This window comes from Acomys minous (assembly GCF_964271855.1).
Source record: "Acomys minous genome assembly, chromosome: 15".
Lineage (NCBI taxonomy): Eukaryota > Metazoa > Chordata > Mammalia > Rodentia > Muridae > Acomys > Acomys minous.
Window position 1 is genome coordinate 97,993,861 of NC_140497.1, and position 21,484 is coordinate 98,015,344.

Consider the following 21,484-nt stretch of genomic DNA (forward strand, 5'->3'; position numbering starts at 1 on the left):
GTTGTTTTTGTTTTTTGAGACAGGGGCCTTCATGCGTGCGTGCAGAAGTTTATTCATTTTGTTCAGTAAACCTTGCATGAGGCAGCAAAACACTTTCAGTTTGCCAAGGGATCTCCAGAGAGACACAAGTCAAGGAAAAGAGCTCTCTGGAGGCTGAGGCAGGAGGGTAACTGAGTTTGAGGCCAGCCCGGGATGCATTTGACACGCGCGCACGCACACACACACACACACACACACACACACACACACACACGCTTCAGAGAAGGAAAGGAGAGTAGGGACAAGGAGTGAACGGGTTGGGGGAGGTGGAGAGGGAGAGAGAGAAACACTGAGGCCTGAGAGAAGACGTCGTCCTCTTTTATCAGTTGACATTCCTGTGTACCGCTGGTCGGCTGTGCTTGGGGTCACACTTGAAGAGTATAAGGCTGGTCCCACACCCGAGTTGCTCCCCTTGCTGCTTGCTGTCTCCACACCGGGCATCTGGGTGTAGACTCTGCTCCCAGCCTTATGGCTGAAACTCCAAGCTCTTTTGTTTTCGAGACAGGGTTTCTTTGTATAGCCTTGACTGTCCTGGACTCGATTTCTAGACCAGGTTGGCCTCGAACTCACAGAGATCCACCTGCCTCTGCCTCCCAAGTGCTGAGATTAAAGGCAATCGCCACCACCACCTGGCTTCCAAGCTCTTTCTCAGACATGTAAGACCCTGCAAACACAAAGGCTTAAGCAGCTGGGAACCCAGAGGAGGAGTCCAGATCTCTTACCAAGCACCACTTTCAAGTCCTATCTCATGTGGCTCTCAGCCTCATGGTTCCCACCCTGTCCAGCCCTTTGTTCCCTTAAACCTCAGTTTCAAGCTCACGTCCTTCTGTCCTTCTCGTTAGTTTCCTTGTCACCACCTCCCCAACTTCTCAGCTTGTTGCTGGCCTCTTTCTCCTGATCTCCTTGATCCTTGTGTTGGGTCAGCCTGATGTTTCACTTTATGGCTCCTTTAAACATCCTGGGCTACCTGAGGCTATTTTTCACATCTCCACCTCCTCCCCTTGGGTGTCTCTTTCCACTCCCACCGAGGAGGCTGACTTGTCTCTGTTACTCCTTCCCCTATCCTTTCTCCGGAGCTCCCTCCAAGGTACCCCTGTCACCGCCTCTCCTTCTTGCCCAGGGCACTGAGCCTCTGTCCCATCAGCTCCCCTGCCCACCTCTCCCGCTCCCTCTGTAGAATTCAGTTAGCCGCCCCTCTTCGCGGTCTACCTTTGTCTTTGACTCCCTCCACTCCAACTGTCCCGCTAGTTTTTCTGGTCGTTCTTCGTCTGTGCTCTGGCTCTCTAGCTAAGTCTCTCCCTTCTGTGACTTTTTTCCTCTCTTTTGTCTCTTCCTCTTCCCTTCCTATCTAGGTCTCTTTGGATCTGCCTCTTCCCCCACCCCCAACCCCTACCCGTCGCTCCGTCTGTCCCCGGTATCTCTGACTCGGTCCCTCCCGGCTTCCCCCTCCCCCTCGTCTCTCGGTCTCTTCATCTTTCTCTGGGCCCGTGCTCCCTCGCTCCCTCCCTCTCTCTTTTCCTCCGCTCTCTCCGGCTCCCTCTCTCGCCTCGGATGACAGCGCTACCTCTTTTGTTGGCTCTGCAGCCAATCGCGGCCGCTGACGACACGGGGGCCGGGGCTATAAAGGGCCCGGCCCGGGCTTGGGCCCCCCCAGCCGCCCGCCCCGGCCGCCCGCCCGCCCCGCCCGTGCGCCCGCCGCCCCCGGCCCCCCCCTCGGCCGGGCAGCCCCCAATCCCGCGCCGCCCGGACCCCCTCCTCCTCCCTCTTCCCTCCGCCCCCTCCCCGCGGGACTCCGGCGTCCCCGCCCCCCAGTCCTCCTCCCCTCCCCTGCAGCATGGTGCTCGCGGCCCCGCTGCTGCTGGGCTTCCTGCTCCTCGCCCTGGAGCTGCGGCCCCGGGGGGAGGCGGCCGAGGGCCCCGCGGCGGCGGCGGCGGCGGCGGCCGGGGTCGGGGGGGAGCGCTCGAGCGGACCAGCCCCGTCCGCTGCGCCGGAGCCGGACGGCTGCCCCGTGTGCGTGTGGCGGCAGCACAGCCGCGAGCTGCGCCTGGAGAGCATCAAGTCGCAGATCCTGAGCAAACTGCGGCTCAAGGAGGCGCCCAACATCAGCCGGGAGGTGGTGAAGCAGCTGCTGCCCAAGGCGCCGCCGCTGCAGCAGATCCTGGATCTGCACGACTTCCAAGGCGACGCGCTGCAGCCCGAGGACTTCTTGGAAGAGGACGAGTACCACGCTACCACCGAGACGGTCATAAGCATGGCCCAGGAGAGTAAGTGGGCTGCGGGGTGCGCGCGGTGCAGTCTCGGGAAGGACCCGGAAGCCCTTTCTGCGAAAACTTGACGGATTGGGCAGCCGGTCCACTCCACATAACTTTTTTGAGCAGTGAAGATGGGCAGCGGAGCTGAGTGCACGCCCCGTTCGGGGGTGGGGGAGGATGGCGCGTTGGGGGAGGGGGTCAGCCCGGGCAGGTTGTGGGGTATTGCTTCCCATCTCTTGGGGGGGGGGTCAAAGTTGAAGTAGCCCTAGAAACTGGCACCCAACAGCGACTCTCCTGAAGCGCTAGGTGGGGGAGCTTCCGTGACCCGTGCTGTCCCAGCTGGGCCGCAGTGCCACCTCCCCACTCCTCTGGCACCAGCACTAACTCTGCCCGATACTCTGTGAGGCGCCCACCAGGCTGCGGAGAACTGAGTGTTCCTCTAACCCTACAGGCATAGGATCCAAGCCCGGTGTTCCTCTCAGCAACCCAGCTGACTGACACTTTTCCCTCCTGCACCTGATCACGCACTGGGTATCCCCCTAGGACCCAGAAGAGCTTACAGAAAGAGCTCAAACCACTCAACTCCACTGCGCTTGCGACTTAACGAGTATAGTTAGGTTACTCTCACCTTAGTGCTCTGCCCCCTGTTCCCTATCCTACCCACAGCTGGAACCAGAGAAGACCCAGGGAGAAAGAATTAGATGAGGGGATAGGAGAACCCAGGCATCCGAGTCCCTGGTCAAACGGAAGATGAACACTCTGATAGACATGAGCTGCTTTGAAATTTTATGGCCTGGAAAATCCAGGCCGATACTACCGCCCCCACTGCCTGCTCTCCCTAGGGTCAGGTGACTCCCCTTTCCCTTCCCCCACCGACTGTCGTCTCACACACCCCCCCCCCCAACTCCAGGGAACCAGGCTTTCTCTATTCCCTAGTGGCTTGGCAAGCCCCCCTCCTTTGGTTTTATGGCTCTGAACAGAAGGGGGGAGACTGGTTTATTGGCAGATGGGTCATAAAAAGCTGGGGGCTACGGGAAATTCTAGTGGCCCACCCCCATGGTAGAGGTACAGGAACCCAGGTGTGCATCTGGAAGATTGAGAGCCTGGCACTGCCACCCAGTTTCTGCAGAATTCAACTTGGTCTGGGTTGTAAAGAAAACTAAAAAGAACCAGGAAACTTGTGTGCGCGCATGTGTATGTGTGTGTGTGTGTGTGCATGGAGATCTGATCTTGGGTTCTCAGTCTCCCTTGTTCTTAGTGCTTCTACTTTTGGAAGCCAGGGTCAGCCTGAGATTGACTAAGGGCAGAGGTAGGGAAGGCAGTCTAGAAAACAGTTGCAGGGAAATTATGAAATGTCCTAAAATGTTCTGGAAGAGGAGGGTATATAGAGGGAAGTAACTCTGGTGTGTGTAATGTGAAGTGCGCGCACGCAGCTTCCCACTGCCCTTCACTATCCCTAGCATCCTTTAGCCAGAGGCTTGAGACCAGAATTAACTCTGGTAGTGGGGAGCAGCAGGAAGTGAAGGGACTCTGGATGCACAAATTGGGCAGTAGAAGTTAAGCCCAGGGCTGGCAACGTACCAGTAGATGAGGCTGGGTCTCACCCTAACTTCCATTTTAGTGCCACTCCAGGACTTAGGTAACCCTGGAGCTGGGTTTCAAACCAGGTATTGTACTTCCCCTTTAAGAGTCTAGCTGCGACCTTAAGAGAGGGAGGGGGAGTAGAGGGGAGGGGAGGGAGAGAGAGAGGGGAAAAGGAAAAAGAGACTTTTATAGTCTAATCCCCAGGGACCCGCTTTAATAAGAGACTTGTGCTCTGCTAATCGGGGGAGGTGTTTGTCAGCAGAGATGGCCTCTGCTCCCCTCCCCCTGCCTCCCCTCCCCCAGCCAACCCGACCCCAGCCCCCACCTTTCCTAGGCTGTTCGGCCTGCCCTAGTTCCCTCTACCCTCTCACTCTCCCACCCCAGCCTTCATCCCTGGGCAGCCAGCCCCCTGCTCTTCTGGGAGCCAAGCCCAGCCCCTCAGTTTGTCACTCCTGTGCACAGAAGAGGCCCCTGCCCTCTCCCCCCCAACCTCCTGCCCCTGGGCCATCCAGCCTGAGTTGGGAGAGGGTGTGTGGTGGGGTGGAGGCTGTAAGCAGAGAGGGGGTTGGGCCTTTGCTGAAAATAGTGCAATGACCTCTCTCCCCCACCAGCACCGCCTACTAAACCTGACCTGCTGCCTGCCACCAACCAAATCAATCCAACACAGATGTGGCCCCTTCCCCTCCCTCCCAGAGCTCCGTAGCTTTACCTGCTTCTTTGTTCCTTCCTCTGCACCTTATCGGTCCCTCTTTACCCCACTAGGGTTTACTCTGTCCTACCTTTGCCCTCTTAACCTGCCCACTCCACTGTAGCCCACCCAGGGTTCTCTGTTCCCCAAACATCCCCACCCCTTCCTGCCATCTGCTTGTCCAGTCCCTCTGCTGGTCTCCTCTAACCTGCTTTCATCCTGTCTTTTCACTCCTACCTTGTCATCTCCAGCATCTTCCCTTACCCTACATCCTGCCCCCTCGAAACATGACTGCATATACACAGAGACATGTATGTGGGCTCCGTGCGGTAGAGATAGAGGAACCTGTCTGAAGGAGCCAGGCTTACCCATCACCCTGTCTCAGCTTAGGTGGTTAAAATTACTTTGGGTCCTGCCAGAAGAGGCTAGGACGGACCTGCCATTTAACATGTATTTACTACTTGGCACTATGGGAGGCACAGAGACTACAGCAATGATAAAATAGTCTCAAGACACCATCCCTCAGGGAGATAAGTACTTAACGGCCAGAAACAGACAACTCCAGCTGGACCTGGAGGTACCAGCATGTAATCCTAGATACTCAGGAGCCTGAGGCAGGAGTTTCTAAAGTTCAAAGCCTGCCTCAAGTACAGAGTACAAGGCCTGGGCAACCCTGTCTCAAAGAGAAAGGGAATGTAGCCTAGTACTTGCCTAGCAGGTATGAGGCCCAAGGTCTGCTCCCCAGCAACACACATGCTCTCTCTCTCTCTCTCTCTCTCTCTCTCTCTCTCTCTCTCTCTCTCTCTCTCTCTCTCTCTCTCACACACACACACACACACACACACACACACACACACACACACACACACACACTCCCTATGCTGCAATTAGGTGTGGTATGCGTTTGGACTATTGTCACTTCTGATCTCACTAGTTTCTTTCCTGCCCCAGACTACCCTCCTAATCTCTGAGTGTCCACTCCTCACCCCTACGGTGCCTTACTGGAGAACTATCAACACACTGGGATCTTGGAAGAACAAAGGGAAAAGACACTGCACAAGGGCATGTTGTGCTGTGTTCTGAGTATATAGTCATTGTGTACTCCTCCTTATGAGGTGATGGAGAGCTAAGAGGAGTCAACAGACGCTGAGTTCTCCGTGGTTACGCCAGTGCAACACTTGCTTGTGACAGGCAGGGGCCTAGACTTCACCATACTTAGTGGCTCTAGAGCAGCCTCCTCCCAGGGTCTTCCCATCTAGAGTAAGAGTGGATGTGGCTGACAAAGAGCACATGAGTTAGGCATCTCTAACCCACTTAGGTTGGGAGAAGCTGTGCATAGCGGCACATGCTGAAGTCTCAACACATGGGAAGATGAGACAGGAGGACTGCTGTGAGCTGAGGCCAGCAATGGGCTACCTAGTGCCTTCCAGGAGAGTCAAGGCCACATAACAAAACCCTGCCTTGAAACACCAGAGGCTGAGACGAGCTTAAAGAAAACTGAGAAGAGCTGGAATAGAAGCAAAGGAATATATTGAAAACCATCCTTGAGACTCTTTAGGAAATGGCTATAATGTAACGCTGGCATGTTATACCTTTGTAAAGAGAGGTACTGCACTGAGCAAAGGGAGCTCAAGGGGGGAAGATGGCTACTTTTTTTTTTTTTTTTTTTTTTTGGTTTTTCGAGACAGGGTTTCTCTATGTAGCCTTGGCCATCCTGGACTCACTTTGTAGACCAGGCTGGCCTGGAACTCACAGCGATCCGCCTGCCTCTGCCTCCCGAGTGCTGGGATTAAAGGCGCATGCCACCACGCCCGGCTGAAGATGGCTACTTATAGCTGTGTGTTGAATATTATTTCTGACACTCTGGACAAGTAGGACACTCCGGGTTTTGAGTGCCTCTGCTGGCAGTGAGGAATCCGCAGAGAACACTTGGAGAGGCTTGGGAGCCAGAAACACAGGAAATGTTGGTAGTTACATTCTGAAGGATGTGTTGCTCTGATTTACTTTAGAAATCCATCTCTCTGGACCCTGGGTTATTTCCTCTGCTGATTCCTTCTTCAGGGGGAGTGGGGGGGGGGGCTTCCAGGCTCCACCTGCTCACTAGATAAACCAGGGTGGAAATGGAGCAAGGAAACCACGAAGGGAAAGAGGTATAGCTTCTATGAAGAGCATTAAAGCACCAGGAAAAAGCTGGAGACTAGCTGAGAAGCACTGGAGGCAAAGAAAGCCTCAGATGGAGAAGGCTCTATAGCGTTTGTTTGTTTGTTTGCTTTTTCTGGTTTTTCGAGACAGGGTTTCTCTGTGTAGCTCTGGCTGTCCTGGACTCACTTTGTAGATCAGGCTGGCCTTGAGAACTCACAGCGATCCTCCTGCCTCCACCTCCCGAGTGCTGAGAGTAAAGGCATGCACAGGTCCATTGGTAGATGGCTCCTTTGTGTTAGGAGAAATGGTATAGGGAATGGTTATACACCAGTAAGCCCTAACAAAGTCACATCCTAGTGATGGGACAGTTCTTGCTACCAGAGACACAGTAGCCAACAAGATAGGTACAAAGGGTAAAGAAGAACTGGAAAGCAGACTGACAAGAGTCTGCTTAGCCACTTGGGGCTGCTTAACCCTTGCTGATGTTGTGCCCCTTCTCTCTCATCAGCGGACCCTGCAGTGCAGACAGATGGCAGCCCCCTCTGTTGCCATTTCCACTTCAGCCCCAAGGTGATGTTCACAAAGGTACTGAAGGCCCAGCTGTGGGTGTACCTTCGGCCTGTGCCCCGCCCAGCCACAGTCTACCTGCAGATCTTACGACTGAAACCCCTAACTGGGGAAGGGACTGCAGGGGGAGGGGGTGGAGGCCGGCGTCACATCCGTATCAGGTCACTAAAGATTGAGCTACACTCACGGTCCGGCCACTGGCAGAGCATCGACTTCAAGCAAGTGCTGCACAGCTGGTTTCGCCAGCCACAGAGCAACTGGGGCATCGAGATCAACGCCTTTGATCCCAGTGGCACAGACCTGGCTGTCACCTCCCTGGGGCCAGGAGCTGAGGGGCTGGTGAGCAGGGGGTCTGAAGTGGTGGTGGATGTGTGTAACCTGTCCCCAGGAGATGGGGGTTAGAAAAAGTAGATCAGGGATGTGGAGGTTGGGGCCAGGAACTAATTCCAGAGGGTGGAGGTGGGGTGGCAACTATCACTTTTCAGGGATTTAGGCCAGATAACAGCTGAGAACTATAACTGGATTTGGGGTGAAGGTATCAGTTAGTGGGAGATCCGTGGGAACACAAACTGACCCTCGTATGGGTGTGGTGTCGTCTAATCCTAGCACTAGGGAGGCCAGACCATTTTCTGTTACTTAGCACTGAGCTACATGAGATCCTGCCTCAACACAAAACCAAAGAGCCTGGCCCTTGAGGCCCTGAGCCAAGAATCTGATGAAGTCACATTGCCAGAAAAGGAAGAATTAGAGAAAGCGAACAGGAGAGATGGCTAGATGGCAAGAGAAGCGGGTAGAAGGTCTGTGCGTGGGAGCCACAGTGGTTTCTGGTCAGCTGCTGCTGTTGAGATGCAGGTAGGAAAGTAAGGTAAGAGAAACTCTTCCGGGCTATGTCACATCTCTCTCCCCTCTCCCTGACCTTTAGCACCCTTTCATGGAGCTTCGAGTCCTAGAGAACACAAAAAGGTCCCGGCGGAACCTAGGCCTAGACTGCGATGAGCACTCGAGCGAGTCCCGCTGCTGCCGATACCCTCTCACAGTGGACTTTGAGGCTTTTGGCTGGGACTGGATCATCGCACCTAAGCGCTACAAGGCCAACTACTGCTCCGGCCAGTGCGAGTACATGTTCATGCAAAAATATCCACACACCCACTTGGTGCAACAGGCCAATCCAAGAGGCTCTGCTGGGCCCTGCTGCACCCCTACCAAGATGTCCCCAATCAACATGCTCTACTTCAATGACAAGCAGCAGATTATCTACGGCAAGATCCCTGGCATGGTGGTGGACCGATGTGGCTGTTCCTAAGGTGTGGGCTACAGTGGATGCCTCCCTCACAGACCCTACCCTAAGAACCCCAGCCCTGGTCCCCAACCCCCAAGCCCTAGAGCGCCCCCCACCTCTTCCCATGAACACCACTCCTTGTTCCCTGACCAAGCAGTGTGCAATACAACAGAGGGAGGCAGGTGGGGAGGAGGGTGAGGGGTTGGGACAAGGAAGGACAGTCAGGGTGGAGCGTATCTGAGATTTGCAAGTGAGAAGGTTTGGCAAGAAGACAAGTAGAGACAGAGGAAGAAGATGAAGGGTGGAGACAGGAACAAACAGCAACACAGAGAAGGCAAAGGAATAGAGGCAAAAAGATTAGAGACAGGCAAAGACAAACGAGGAGAGAGACTGAAATGGGAGTAAAAGGAAAGCCCTGCCCCAAGCCTTTACTTTTCCACCAGCAAGGTGAGAGGCTTGGTATAGCTTGGGGAGTTCCCCCTGACAACCCAGTAGGAGTAAACCGAAAATCCATTCTTAGCTTCTTCCCTCTCTCCTTCCAACAGTAGCCAAAAGCGGAACGAGGATGGGGCAAAGTAAGGACCTGGGTTTTTTTTTTTAATTTATTTATTTATTGTGACTTTTCATTTGTTGGTATTTGGCTTTACTGGAATGGGAGGGACCCTGCCCGCTGTGCCCCACTGGACCCTTATTCCCCAAATCCCGCTCTTCCCCAATACCAACCTACGTAAGCACTTGTATTAAGCCTCCAGGGCTGGGAATGGGAGTAAAGGGCAAGAGGGCTGACACATGGAAGTTTCTAACCCACAATCACCCTAACCAACCTTCTTGAGCCAAACGGGTTGAAATGAGTGGTTGGTCATGGAAACAGAAGTTGAGACTTAGGAGCTGGGGGGTGGGAGACTCCAACACCTAGGATATATGAGAGCTACTGAAATACCCCTCAGGCCTACCTTAGTCATGGTATTATTTAGCCAGAGGGCACAGCCTGCTCATCCCAAATCCCCTCGGCCAAGAGACCAAAGAGCCTGTGGAATGCCCCACTCTCAGCCTCTATCTTCAGGTCAAAACTAGAAATCCCAGAGTACCCCAGGTCTGGGAAGGGTTAAGGGTCAAGAAAATAGTAAAGAGGCTGAAAGTTACAGGGCACCTGAATCCAAATCACTGCTCTAGGCTAGGGAGTACAGCCAGCAGACCAAGGTGGAAGGGATTCTGAAGGGGGGCATTTTAGTCCCCCTAACCCAAAGCTCAGGGTGGAAGAAGGGAGAACAAGGGAGCAGAGTGTCTATAATTTTTATCTTTTATTTTTGGAATATAGCAGTATCTGGCAGCAGGGAGGGGACAGTACAATAGGGAAAGGCATGTGACAAGGCCAGTTACAGCAGAGGATGGGAGAGGATAGGACTTTGGTTTGGAAGGCTTAGGAAGCAGGCAAGAGATTAGTTGCCACTTCAAGTCACTAACTAGGCCCATCCATTCCTCCCACAACCCTAACCCACCCTCCTCTGGACTCACTGTGCCTCGGTTTCCTCCCCTTGATGGATTGAGAAACAGCAGCACCCGCCACAGCCAAGAGATGAATTCTGAGCACTTACCACTGGCACTTTATGGACATAAAATACCTCTCGCTGTGGGACTAGATAACCAGGGCACAATGGTGGTGAAGAGATGTGAGGCTTGAAGGAGCCACAGGCTTCAGAGTACAAGCACCCTCTGCCTCTCAGCTGGACAATGCTGGAAACCAAGGAGTTGAAAATCTCCACACCCTAACCATACCTCAACAGTGGCCTCTTGGCTCCAGACAAGAGTCTTAAGAGGATGGGGGAGGGGAGACTACAGCGCCATGATCACTAATGAGGCAGCAGCTGTGGTCTGGTAGACACAGCCCTGAACTGAAGCCTGACTGGGAAGGTTTACGCTTCCTAAGAGCATGTCTCTCACTTGGCCAGATCATAGAAAGGACAAAGGTATATGGCTATCCTTGGCACCTAACTCCTATTCTCATAGTGAGAAAATGAGGTGAGGTGTCTCCAAGAGGACACTTCCCATGTAGCAGGTGTGAGTCCCAAGCCCCTCCTCTGGCAGGTCTTCACTCTTTTTTTTTCCCCTACCCCATTTCAAAGACCAAGACTCATTTGACCATCAACACCAATTACATTTCTTTGGTGGAGGAGAGGTACAGAAAGGCAGAGGATGCTTTCCTCCAAGGTCAAATGCCTCTTTATCTTGGAAAAGGTAAGGGTTGGACAGTGGGGTTACCAGGTAAACTTCTCTATCGTTTAGAGAGCTGGGGCATTAAACTTCAACCATTGCCTCTTTACTACTACCAATACCTTTCCAGGGGAGGGGGTTGTCTTATGAATACACACCTGAGTTAAGCCTCAGTTTACTGGTCTTTTCTGTCCCCTAAGAGGCTTGAGGACATGGCCAAGTACTCAGTGGGAGCTGGCACCTCTGACCACACCTTACCTGTGTGGACTGGCCAGTGCTCCTCTGAACACATCATTAGTGTAATTCTTTGTATTTGTTTCATCCTGTGTGTGATTGCCTTTGTTTGTTAAGGGTGTTTGAGGAGTATGGGCTGACAGGGGCACTGGAATACCAGGAAAGGACTTCAATGAAATTGAGGTTTCCAGGGAGAAACCATTGCAAAAAGGCCATCAGGCAGTTTTCAAGTTATGTGACAGAGGGCAAAGATGGCCAAAGGGTGCTCTGAGTTTTGGGACAGTCACATGACACAATCCAGCACTTGAACCTGAAAAAAGAAAAATAAAAGCAGTCAAAGAGTTTAGAATTAAGTGATGAGCTCTTCTCCGTAACTGAGCACCACCCTCACACTTGGGAGACGAAGAACTGAGAAGATGAGGAGCAAGGGAGGAAACACTAAGGGTGTGGGGGTGATGACTGGACATGGAGCTGTAGGATGGACAGAGGCCGGGACAGCGAGAAGGCTTACAATTCTTCATGGAGCCAGCGACTCCCAAAGACTACAAAAACATCTAGCTCCACAGATGAAAAGATCTAAAAGTTGAAATGACCCAGCAGGCTTTTTATTTTACAGCCCTCTAATCCTGGCCGCCTCAATAGTATTACCAAAATCCAACAGGCAGCTCCCCATTGTAGCTAAGTGTTTCAAACACTGAGTCCACTATAAAAAAACAAAAACAACCAAACCCTCCTACAGCACAACCCCCATAGCATCATAGTCAGGAGTGGCAGAAGAACCTTGCTCGAGTCACAGGATTCGGTGTACCCTCTGGCTTTCCCTGTCCCATTAGGTCCATCAGAGCTTTCCTGCCTGTGGTATAGGACCTGGGCCTGCTCAGTATAGCCCTAGCCCTCCCCAAGAGAGGCACAACTGCATAAGCAAGTGTATGTGTATTTACAAAGGCCCAGACTGCTCCACTGACCGCCCCACCCTCCAGCTGGGTGAGGTGCTCCCACTTATTCTCCTAGTAGCACGTTAGCAGTGTGTGCTACGTACCTGGTGTGCCATTTCATTCTCAGTGACAGTTTGGACCCACAGAGCAAGTGCCCAGTCATGATTCAGAGGGAATGAGGTAGGACAAGGAACCAAACCTAGCTAGTTAACATAGAATACTGTGTTTTAATCTAATTTCATCTGTTGCTAAATGATATGAGAAAGTGGAAAACTAAATTTAGGGACAACACAGAGTTGAGAAACAACTTGGATTCAGGGGTTGGTAATGTATGGGGACATAGGATAACTGGTGGAGTAGTTGCCCAGCATACACACACTTCTTGACTAGCACCATGTAAAACCAGGCTTGCTAGCATAGGCCTGTATTCCCAGTACAGGGAGCAGAAGCAAAAAGATTCAGAGATTTAAGGCCACCCTCAGCTACATAGTTCATTTGAGCCCAGCCTGGGCTATAAGAAACCTCAAGAAAATTTTTAAAAGGTTAGATTTTGGGGGAAGACTAACAATTAAAAAATAAGTTCAACTGTCTATCAGGCCTCAGGTAAGTAGTTCAGAAAGTTATCTTGTCTCAGCTACCTGAATTCCTTTCTCCCATTTCATGTCAGATATAACAAGTCTCAAAGACTCAGACAAGAAATTCTGCTCATCTACCTTCCTTCCCAGCCACAGATGCTTCCAGGCGTTCTACTTCAGCAGTTCTGAGCTGGCAGAGCAAACAAGCACTTTAGGGCGATGATAGAGGAAACACCCATAAAAAGGAGCAGGTTGACAGCAAAGGGATATAACTCTCACAGCAGACCCCTGTAAGGACTTCTGCAGGATGCCAATGCTGCAACAAGTGTAAGACTACTGGATGATAACCAGAGACACCTTTTTTTGTTTTTTTCAGACAGGGTTTTTTGGGGGGTTTTTTTGTTGTTGTTTTTTCTTTTTTCTTTTTTTTGTTTGCATAGCCTTGGCTGTCCTCCCTTTATGGACCAGGCTGGCCTCAAACTCAGAGATCAGTCTGCCTGTCTTCTAAGTGGTGGGATTAAAGGTATGCACCACCATCATGCAGCCCTGCAAGAATTCAAAACCTAAATGTCTGCCTAGCCAAACAAACCGGAATTGGGTTTTAGATACTAAATTAGTAGAAACATGTAGGTATTCTATATTGTTTGCTCGCACTGTGTAGAATGAGACAGAAGAGAGCTTAGTTAGCAGAATCTTCTGACCAATATTTGAACTAGGGAACCAGGCACATGCCTTTAATCCTAGCATTCGGGAGGCAGAGGCAGGCGGATCGCTGTGAGTTCGAGGCCAGCCTGGCCTACAAAGTAAATCCAGGGCAGCCAGGGTTACACAGAGAAACCCTGTCTCAAAAAACAAAACAACAAAACAAAAAACATTTAAGAGAGATGGAACAAGGGGCCATTTAAAAGGAAAAAACTTAGGTACCGTGGAACATGGTGGTCCACCTTTACCCTCAGCACTCAGTAGGCAGACTTAGGTGGATCTGTGAGCTTGAGGCAGGCCAGGGATAAAACAAACAAACAAACATACCAGAACTTGTTTTTTATTTTGTTTTGAAAGAGTTGGGTAAAGCAAACTGAGTAAAAACAATGGTTATACCATCTGGGGCTAAGGAGATGTCTTAGTCAGGAAATGCCTGCTTCTCAAATATAAAGAACCTCAGTTTGGACTCCTAACTTCCACATAAAAAGCCAGGTCCCAGTAGCATTTGACTGTGACTCCAGTCACCCTAGGTAAATCAATGACCTCAAGATTTAGTAACTCCTGTCCTACCCACTTGAGCACACGTATATCACACACATACAAAACCCAAAGAGACAAAACAATACCCCTCTCCTCTCCCCTCCCACCAGGCATGGTAGTAATCCCATCACTAATAACAATCCCAGCACTTGGGAGGCAGATGCTGAAGGATGCTGTGAATTCAAAACTAGCCTGGACTACACAGTAAGGAACTATCTCAAAAACAAGGGGCTGGGAAGTGCAGAGAGAACCCTAGGTTGGGTTGAATACACCTCTGCAAGGTTATGGAGAATAAAGAGATACAGATCACACTGAACGCCCGCAGTGATAGCAAGGGACTTTAATCCCAGCACTCAGGAGGCAGAGACAGCCTGGTTTACATAGGGAGTTCAGACCAGCCAGGACTACACAGAGAAACCCTATCTCTTATAATTTTGGTTATGAGCCTAGTCTTTAATGGCTGAGCCATCTTTCCAGCCCAAAAAACCCTATCTCTAAAAACAAAGAGCCCCACATTAAGGGGACCGCTCCCCCCACCCCAGTGCTACATTCTGTTATCAGCATCTATTGACCTATGTCTGCCTCCTGATACAAAACAGTAATTCTCTATGACTGTTTTCAGATGAAGACACTGTAAGAGGAGAAAAGTAACTGGAGGTTACAGTCTTTTATGAAAGGGGTGGTGGGGCTGAAAGACTGACAGGAGGACAGAGTCACTCTGATTATATCATTTATTTAGCTGAGGAGGTGACAAAACTTCAGTAACTTTTTCTTCTACTAAGTTTTTCCAAAGTCTCAGAGGAGACAAATTCCACAGTAGGTGAGCAACCCATATAATCTGTTCTCCAAAGTATCTAAACTCCAGTTCCTAGCTTTCTTACAAGCCAGGGAGTATGCAGCTGCCCGGCCTTGAACTTCCCTGTGCCCCAAGTGCAGTGACTACAGGAACACATCATGCTTCATGGCACAAGACTATTATGTTAGAAAGAACGGTTAACTTTTGATTACTCACAGAACCAGCTAGGCTTTGGTAGGAATAAGGACAAAGATTCACACCATAGAAACAAAAATGTAATTTTATGAGCAACTTTTTCTTGTTTTTTCTTTCTCTCTTTTTTTGGTTTTCAGGACAGGGTTTTCTTGTGTAGCCCTGGCTGTCCTGGACTCCTCTGTAGACCAGGAAGCCTCAACCTCACAGCGATCCTCTGCCTTCTGAGTGCTGGGATTAAAGGCATGCAGTCTGGCTCAAAGTTTTCAAGTAAGGAAAATTTTACGACCTTTCCAAAGGAATCTCCCAAACAAAGCATTTGCTGATACCAAACATAAAGCCAAAACAGGTGTGGTGCTTGTGACCACAGCCCTAAGAGGGCTACGACACTGACGGACTTAAGGCCTCCAGGTCAAGGCCAAGCCACAAGAGAACAGGAAGGGATGTGGGGACAGAACTTACACTAACACATCAAAAGGCTAAGTGGCAGGGCTCAGGGCCAAGCATCCTTTGCTAAGGAAGTGATTCAGCGAGGAGAATGAACTTGAGTGTTATCTAAGGCATAGCAGCTCCAAAACTGTGACAGAAGGGGACAAACTAGCACCAAAGCCTAGCTAGAAAGTGGGACATGGTTGGGACCACTGTACATATCCAGAATGTGAAAGACCCTATGTCTGACCCCCAGTAATGGAATGGGGTGCCACAAAAAACAAACAACCAAAAAAACCAAAAACAAAACAAATCCGAAGCATCTTGTTCTGCTGACCCATGTCCCAATGACATAGGTAACAATGCTTTAACATCTTTGACACCAGTCATGCTTTGGATTTCTATACTTCTACCTGAAGAGTGGCCAGCCCACTGTCAGCTTCTTGAGCTATGTCCAACAAAGTGACCTCTGCTACAGCAGACAGGGCCATGTCAGGACACCCTGGAAAACAGGGCTCCTTTACAATGGGCTACTTTACTCAGTGAGGCGTCATTCAAAGCAGGAGACAACCGATCACTAGCCCCACACTTATCCTTTACATGTTCTAAAGCCCCCGGGGCTCTCTCAGTGGCTGACTTCAACCCTGAAGCAGACTTGGAGTGACTTGGCCTCATCATGAAAGAAAAAATAAAAGCATATCTATGAGTATGAAGGTAACAATAGGCTTAAAAGGCTGGTGCAATTTTCTGTCTTCTTTTTCTATGCATAAATGCATTGCAGCTAATCCTCCTAATATATGCCACTGGCACCCCCTCTATGTGGTCTAGTATGGCTCTAAGAATTTAAAAGGAGCACCTAATAAAACACATGTTCTCTTTTTTCTTCTTTTATTAATAAGCAAAATAATTAAAAACAAACAAAAAAAATCCAACAACCTTAAATGCAGAGCAGCAATTAAATCATTGCTGCTGGAATTCAAGGATGTACCTAAGGTACAGGCTTCCTCACTGTGAGGCATGTGACTGTGCATGTAGGTGTGTGTTTGTGTGTGTATGTGTATATATATATATATATGTACATATATATATGTATAAAACCAACAACAATTTGAGAAACGAAACCACTATGGGGCAGAAAGCATGAACTTTTCATTACGCAATCCCAAAACGTTCTGCTCTTTTCCTTTTCTTTGCCTGTAACAAAAAAGCAAGAAGAAGAAGAAAAAAATTAGATTGCAAGATAATAGCAGATTAAGTTCCCAACAGCTTTAAACAAAACCCACATTAACTGTTAAAAGGCCCAAGAAGAGCTATCCCTGACTTCAAGCCACAAACGTCACTCCTGAATCCCTTTAGTTATCCAGTCAGAATTAGGGAGGCTTCGTGAAAAATAAAGGTGAGAAACTAAAGGCAAAACACACCCATACATATAACATAAAGGTAAACAAACATAATCTTCTTAAGGGAGCATGAGGAAGAGTGGTAGAAAAGTGGAAAGATTTCCTTCTAATAAGTAGAAAGGTGGGAGACCTCAGAGGACACAGAGGTGAACAGTATCATCTGCAGAGCAAGTAGAATCAGGTCTCTGACAGGTCACAGAGAGGCTGGCCCTGCAATGCCAGGAGAGGGGAAGGGACAGTGCTTGCAACAAAGTCCTTATTATGGGTGTCCCCCCAGCCCCCCTCTCCTCTCTCCCTCCCTCTCTCCTTCTCAGAATAGAAGCCAAGCCTATTTTGCTTGGACTAATGACACAATCCCTTGGGACAAGACAAAACTCTTCTGATCCATGTAAAGTGCGTTAGCTTGAGAAGCTACTATTTCCTTATAGACAAGGACTTCCGACCAAAGCCACTGTCTCTACCGTCCTCTGTAACCTGGAGACGCCAACGTGGAGCACCTGGCTTAGCAACAACTTACGTGTAAGAAGAGGATAATTGTAATCAGAACCGCAGTCAGCTCATCTTGATAACCAGCAGTGAGCAGATCCTTACTACACATAGGATTTTATTTCAGTAGCACTAAGTCTACAGATTGCTTTAATGTTGTTCCCAGTGGGGGCTGGAGAGATGGCTCAGTGGTTAAGAGCACTGGCTGCTCCTCCAGAGGACCTGAGTTCAATTCCCAGGACCACATGGAGGCTCACAACCATCTATTATGAGATCTGCTGCCCTCTTCTGGCCTGCAGGTGTACATGCAGACACAACATTGTATACATAATAAATAAAATCTTTTTAAAAAAAATGTTGTTCCCAGTGAAGAGCAAACATTGACTTTAATATATTTCAGATTTATTTTATGTGTATGACTATCTTGCCTGCATACATGTATGTGCACCATGTACATGCTAGGAACTAGACACAGCTCCTTTGCGAGAACAAGTGCTCTTAACTGCGGAACCATCTCTCCAGCCCTTGATCTATAATCTTCATAGCATATATACTTATTTATAAAGAAACTTGAGGGAATAGCAAGATGGTTTAGTTGGTAAAATGATCATTAAACAAACAACCATTAGGACTCATATACAGTGGCACATGCCTGTAACCTTAAAACTGGGTAAAGGGAACACAGACAGATTCCTGGAGCTCACTGACCAGCCAGCCGAGCCCACCAGTGGGCTGCAGGTTTCAGTCAGAGACTATCTCAGGAAACAGAAAGACATCCATGTCAACCTCTATGTTCTACATGCACACCAACACACCAACACAGACACTATACACAGTGTGGCAGGGGAAGCAAATGAAACAAAATTAAAAACCATTCCAAGATTCTGAGTAAAGAAATTCATTTTTAAAAGCTATCTCAGAAGAGGAGAATCACTGTTTACACAGGAGCTCCAAGTCTGCCTAAGCTACAGAATGAGACCCTGGAAAGGGGAAGAGAAGGAGAGACTGGGGTTGGAGAAAACACTCTCAGTGGCTAAGAGCATTTGCTGCTCTTGGAGAAGATTCAAGTTTAATTCCCAGCACCCGTATCAGGTGGTTCATAACCTCCATTAATTCTAGCTCTGTTGTGGCCTCCGTGGAAACCTAACACACATACATACACACACACATAAATAAAAGCAAAGCTAAGGCAGCACACGATTGTCCATGACTGCAATCCTAGTACTCAGGACACTGAGGCAGGAGAACTGCTTCAAGTATAAAGCCAGACTGGATGACAGTGAAGATCCTGTTTCAAAAAACTAGTCTTACCAACACGACTGCCCAAACTTGGGCTGAACAAGGACACCAGTGAACACGCCAAAAAGGGCAAGGGAAGGCCCACGAGGCATCAGCACTACACAAAGAACTACAGGCAACCGAGGAAAGCTAGGACTGGAAAAGGTGGTCGTTCCCAGGGAAGAGCACACCACACCAATTGGCTGTCCAGTGCCAAATGGTAAGCCCTGAAAATATGCATACAAGTAACATCACAGACTGAACAGGTTATACTGAGGATATGTATGTATACACATAACCATGTATGCATGCAGTTACAGTGAAAAATAAAGGACATGAATTTGAAGGTAGAGCGGGACAGGGTATATGGGAGAGTTTGGAGGAAGAAGCAGACAGTGGTAGCACACACCTTTCATCCCAGCACTCGGGAGGAAGAGGCAGGCGGATGTCTGAATTGAGACAAGCATGGTCCACAGAGAAGAGTCCAGGACAGCCAAGGCTACACAGAGAAGTCCTGTTTTATCTCAGCCCCAAATAAAAAACACTATTTGCAACTAATGCCAGCTGGGAAGGGAAAATTCAGTTTTCCCTAATGGAGCATCCCTAGATTTATATCAACAAACTCCAGGGCAGCCCTCATGCCCAAGAGTAAGTAGGCAACACAAAATATACCACATGGGTTTTGTTTGTTTTGTAGCCTTTGTCTTATTGGTTTTATTTTTATTTTTTTGTTTGTTTGTTTATTTATTTTTAGAGATAGGGTTTCTCTCTGTAGCCTCTGCTGTCCTGTACTTGCTTTGTAGACCAGGCTGGCCTCGAACTCACATCGATCCACCTGCCTCTGCCTCCCAAGTGCTGGGATTAAAGGCATGCGCCACTACACCCGGCCTTAACTGTGTTTTGTTGTTTTGTTTAAGGGTTATCAAGACAGGGTTTCTCTGTGTAACAGTCTTGGTTGTCATAGATTCCCTCTGTAGACCAGGCTGGCCTTGAACTCAAGAGATCCTCCTGCCCCTGCCTCCTAGTGCTGGGATTAAGACATGCACTACCACGCCCAGCTAAATTTGTTGTTTTTGTTTTGTTTTTTCCCTTTGTTTGAGAAAGAATATAAAGTTGGGTGATAGAGAGGCTGGGAGAATCTGGGAGGAGTTGGGAGAAGGGAAAGAATATGATCAAAACAAACTGTATGAAAATATTATTTAATAAAAAACAAACAAATAAAACACAGTAGACTTTTTAATTAGCAGCCTATGTCTAGCCTATTTCTTAAGTGCCCAAAGTGAGTGGCTTAGCTAGAGAGTGGTTAAGAGGCCATGGACTGGATTTAAACCCACCCTATGAGAGAGAACATACCTGGCACTGCAAATCTAACCAAGAGGCCATGATTGCAGCACTCAGACCCCATGAGTCAATCAGTACTATTACTCTGCTACACAGACATAGTATCAAACTGCCTTTTAAATACCTCTCTATCTACCCATAGTTAGTGTAACCTTCAGACCGAACCACAGGAAAAGTGTTTTGTACAATGGATGGTAGTAAACTCACAACTGCTCAAAATGCAGAGATCTGTATCAATGGAGTGCTCAACTACAAACAAGACATCTGCATCAAGCTGCCATAATCAGGGACCATTGTGGAAGAGAGGGCGGAAAGACTAAGAGCCAGGGGTTGAAGAACATAGTCTTTTTGACAGGACACACACAGCAGCTTTACTTATGAACTCATGGCAGCTGTGGTTGCCCACCCCCCTGAGGAGGTATTAAGAGTTGTCGGCTTCTGGGGGAGGAAGAGACAGTTTCTTTTTCTTTTTCCTTTTTTTTTTTTTTTTTTTTGGTTTTTCGAGACAGGGTTTCTCTGTGTAGCCCTGGCTGTCCTGGACTCACTTTGTAGACCAAGCTGGCCTCGAACTCACAGCAATCCACCTGCCCCTGCCTCCCAAGTGCTGGGATTAAAGGCGTGCGCCACCACGCCCAGGTTGAGACAGTTTCTTTAAGGGTGCCATAGGGCTCCAGTGAATGGCGCCACACTCATGAGTATATAAATAACAAATGAAGATCCTTTGGAGTCTTGTGTTTGCTTGTTTGTTTTGACACTGGGAAGCAGTAGAGAGGTGGCAGTGAGTAGATCTGGAAGGAGTAGGTGGTGAATATGATCAAAATACATTGTATAAAACCCTCAGAGGATTATGAAAAGCACTAGAGTAACAAGGGGGAAAAGCAGGCTAGGAAAGTAGGGAAATACTTTTCCCTGTCCACTCAATGCAATCTTCCTGTTTGCTCTTCTGAGCTCTGTGAAGGACTAGGGAAACAAGAGAACAGTAAAGCACCAGCCAGGCAAGCCTGACAACTGGAACTCAATCGCCAGCACACACGTAAAAAGCCAGCCAGCCTGAAGTTAAGATGTACAGTGACAACAGAAACGACGAGACTCTGTATCACTGCAGAAATCAATGGCTCCCCAGAGTTGTCCTCTGACCTCCATACAGAACCCTTGACGTGTGATGGCCAGTGCACGCGCACCACACATACACACACACACATACACACACACACACACACACACACACACACACACACACACACACACACACACACACACACACAAACACACACTCTTCTGGTGTGTTCTGGGTTGATTTTATAACTTGTTCTATAAAGCATTCTAAATATAGTTCACCTCTGTATCCTCTGTGGTTCCAGTTCCAGCTGAACTTGTCACAATCCCAAATCTCTCCTTCCTTTTTTTCAGTTTCTCATCATCTTCAGACTGTCAATGACAAAGGCAACAGTTGAAACAAGTTAGACTCTCTACAAAGTTTACAGGAACAAAACTGTAGTTTATTAGTTATAATATGCAAGCCACTCTTATAGCAAGAGCCAAAGATCACACAAATGCAAAAGACATATCAGAAAATAAACAACTGCCTGAGCATGGCAATGCACACATTTAGTCCCAGCACTCAGGAGGCAGAGGCAGGCAGATCTCTGTGGGTTCCGGGCCAGCCTGACCTGTAGAGCAGGTCAGCTAGCGCTACACAGAGAAACCCTCTCTTGAGAAACCAAAGGGGGAGAAAAGAAAAAGAAAAAATAGAAAATAAACAAGCTGGTTTAGGTGTGCGGTACATGTGGGGACTACCTCGTGTGACATCAACA

The 21,484-nt window shown here is 49.0% G+C and overlaps 3 protein-coding genes across 4 annotated transcripts in view; 2 read left to right on the forward strand and 1 right to left on the reverse strand.

Annotated features, from left to right (window-relative positions):
• Positions 1 to 21,484, forward strand: part of ORMDL2 (ORMDL sphingolipid biosynthesis regulator 2) — a 92,552-nt gene that overhangs the window by 20,131 nt on the left and 50,937 nt on the right. The window lies entirely within an intron of this gene.
• On the forward strand, positions 1,851 to 11,345 carry GDF11 (growth differentiation factor 11). The gene is made up of 3 exons (XM_084758557.1): positions 1,851 to 2,303; positions 7,214 to 7,611; positions 8,195 to 11,345. The coding sequence occupies exons 1-3, from the start codon at positions 1,874 to 1,876 to the stop codon at positions 8,573 to 8,575; spliced, it is 1,209 nt and encodes a 402-aa protein (XP_084614683.1). The 5' UTR covers positions 1,851 to 1,873; the 3' UTR covers positions 8,576 to 11,345.
• The window catches only part of SARNP (SAP domain containing ribonucleoprotein), a 53,159-nt gene continuing 47,711 nt past the window's right edge, over positions 16,037 to 21,484 (reverse strand). For both annotated transcript variants that reach the window (XM_084758605.1, XM_084758606.1), the window contains 2 exons: positions 21,009 to 21,098; positions 16,037 to 16,359 (listed from right to left, as the gene is read on the reverse strand). In XM_084758605.1, the coding sequence (XP_084614731.1) occupies positions 16,318 to 16,359; positions 21,009 to 21,098 (132 nt within the window). In that variant the 3' untranslated portion in view covers positions 16,037 to 16,317. The remainder of the gene's footprint in view (positions 16,360 to 21,008; positions 21,099 to 21,484) is intronic.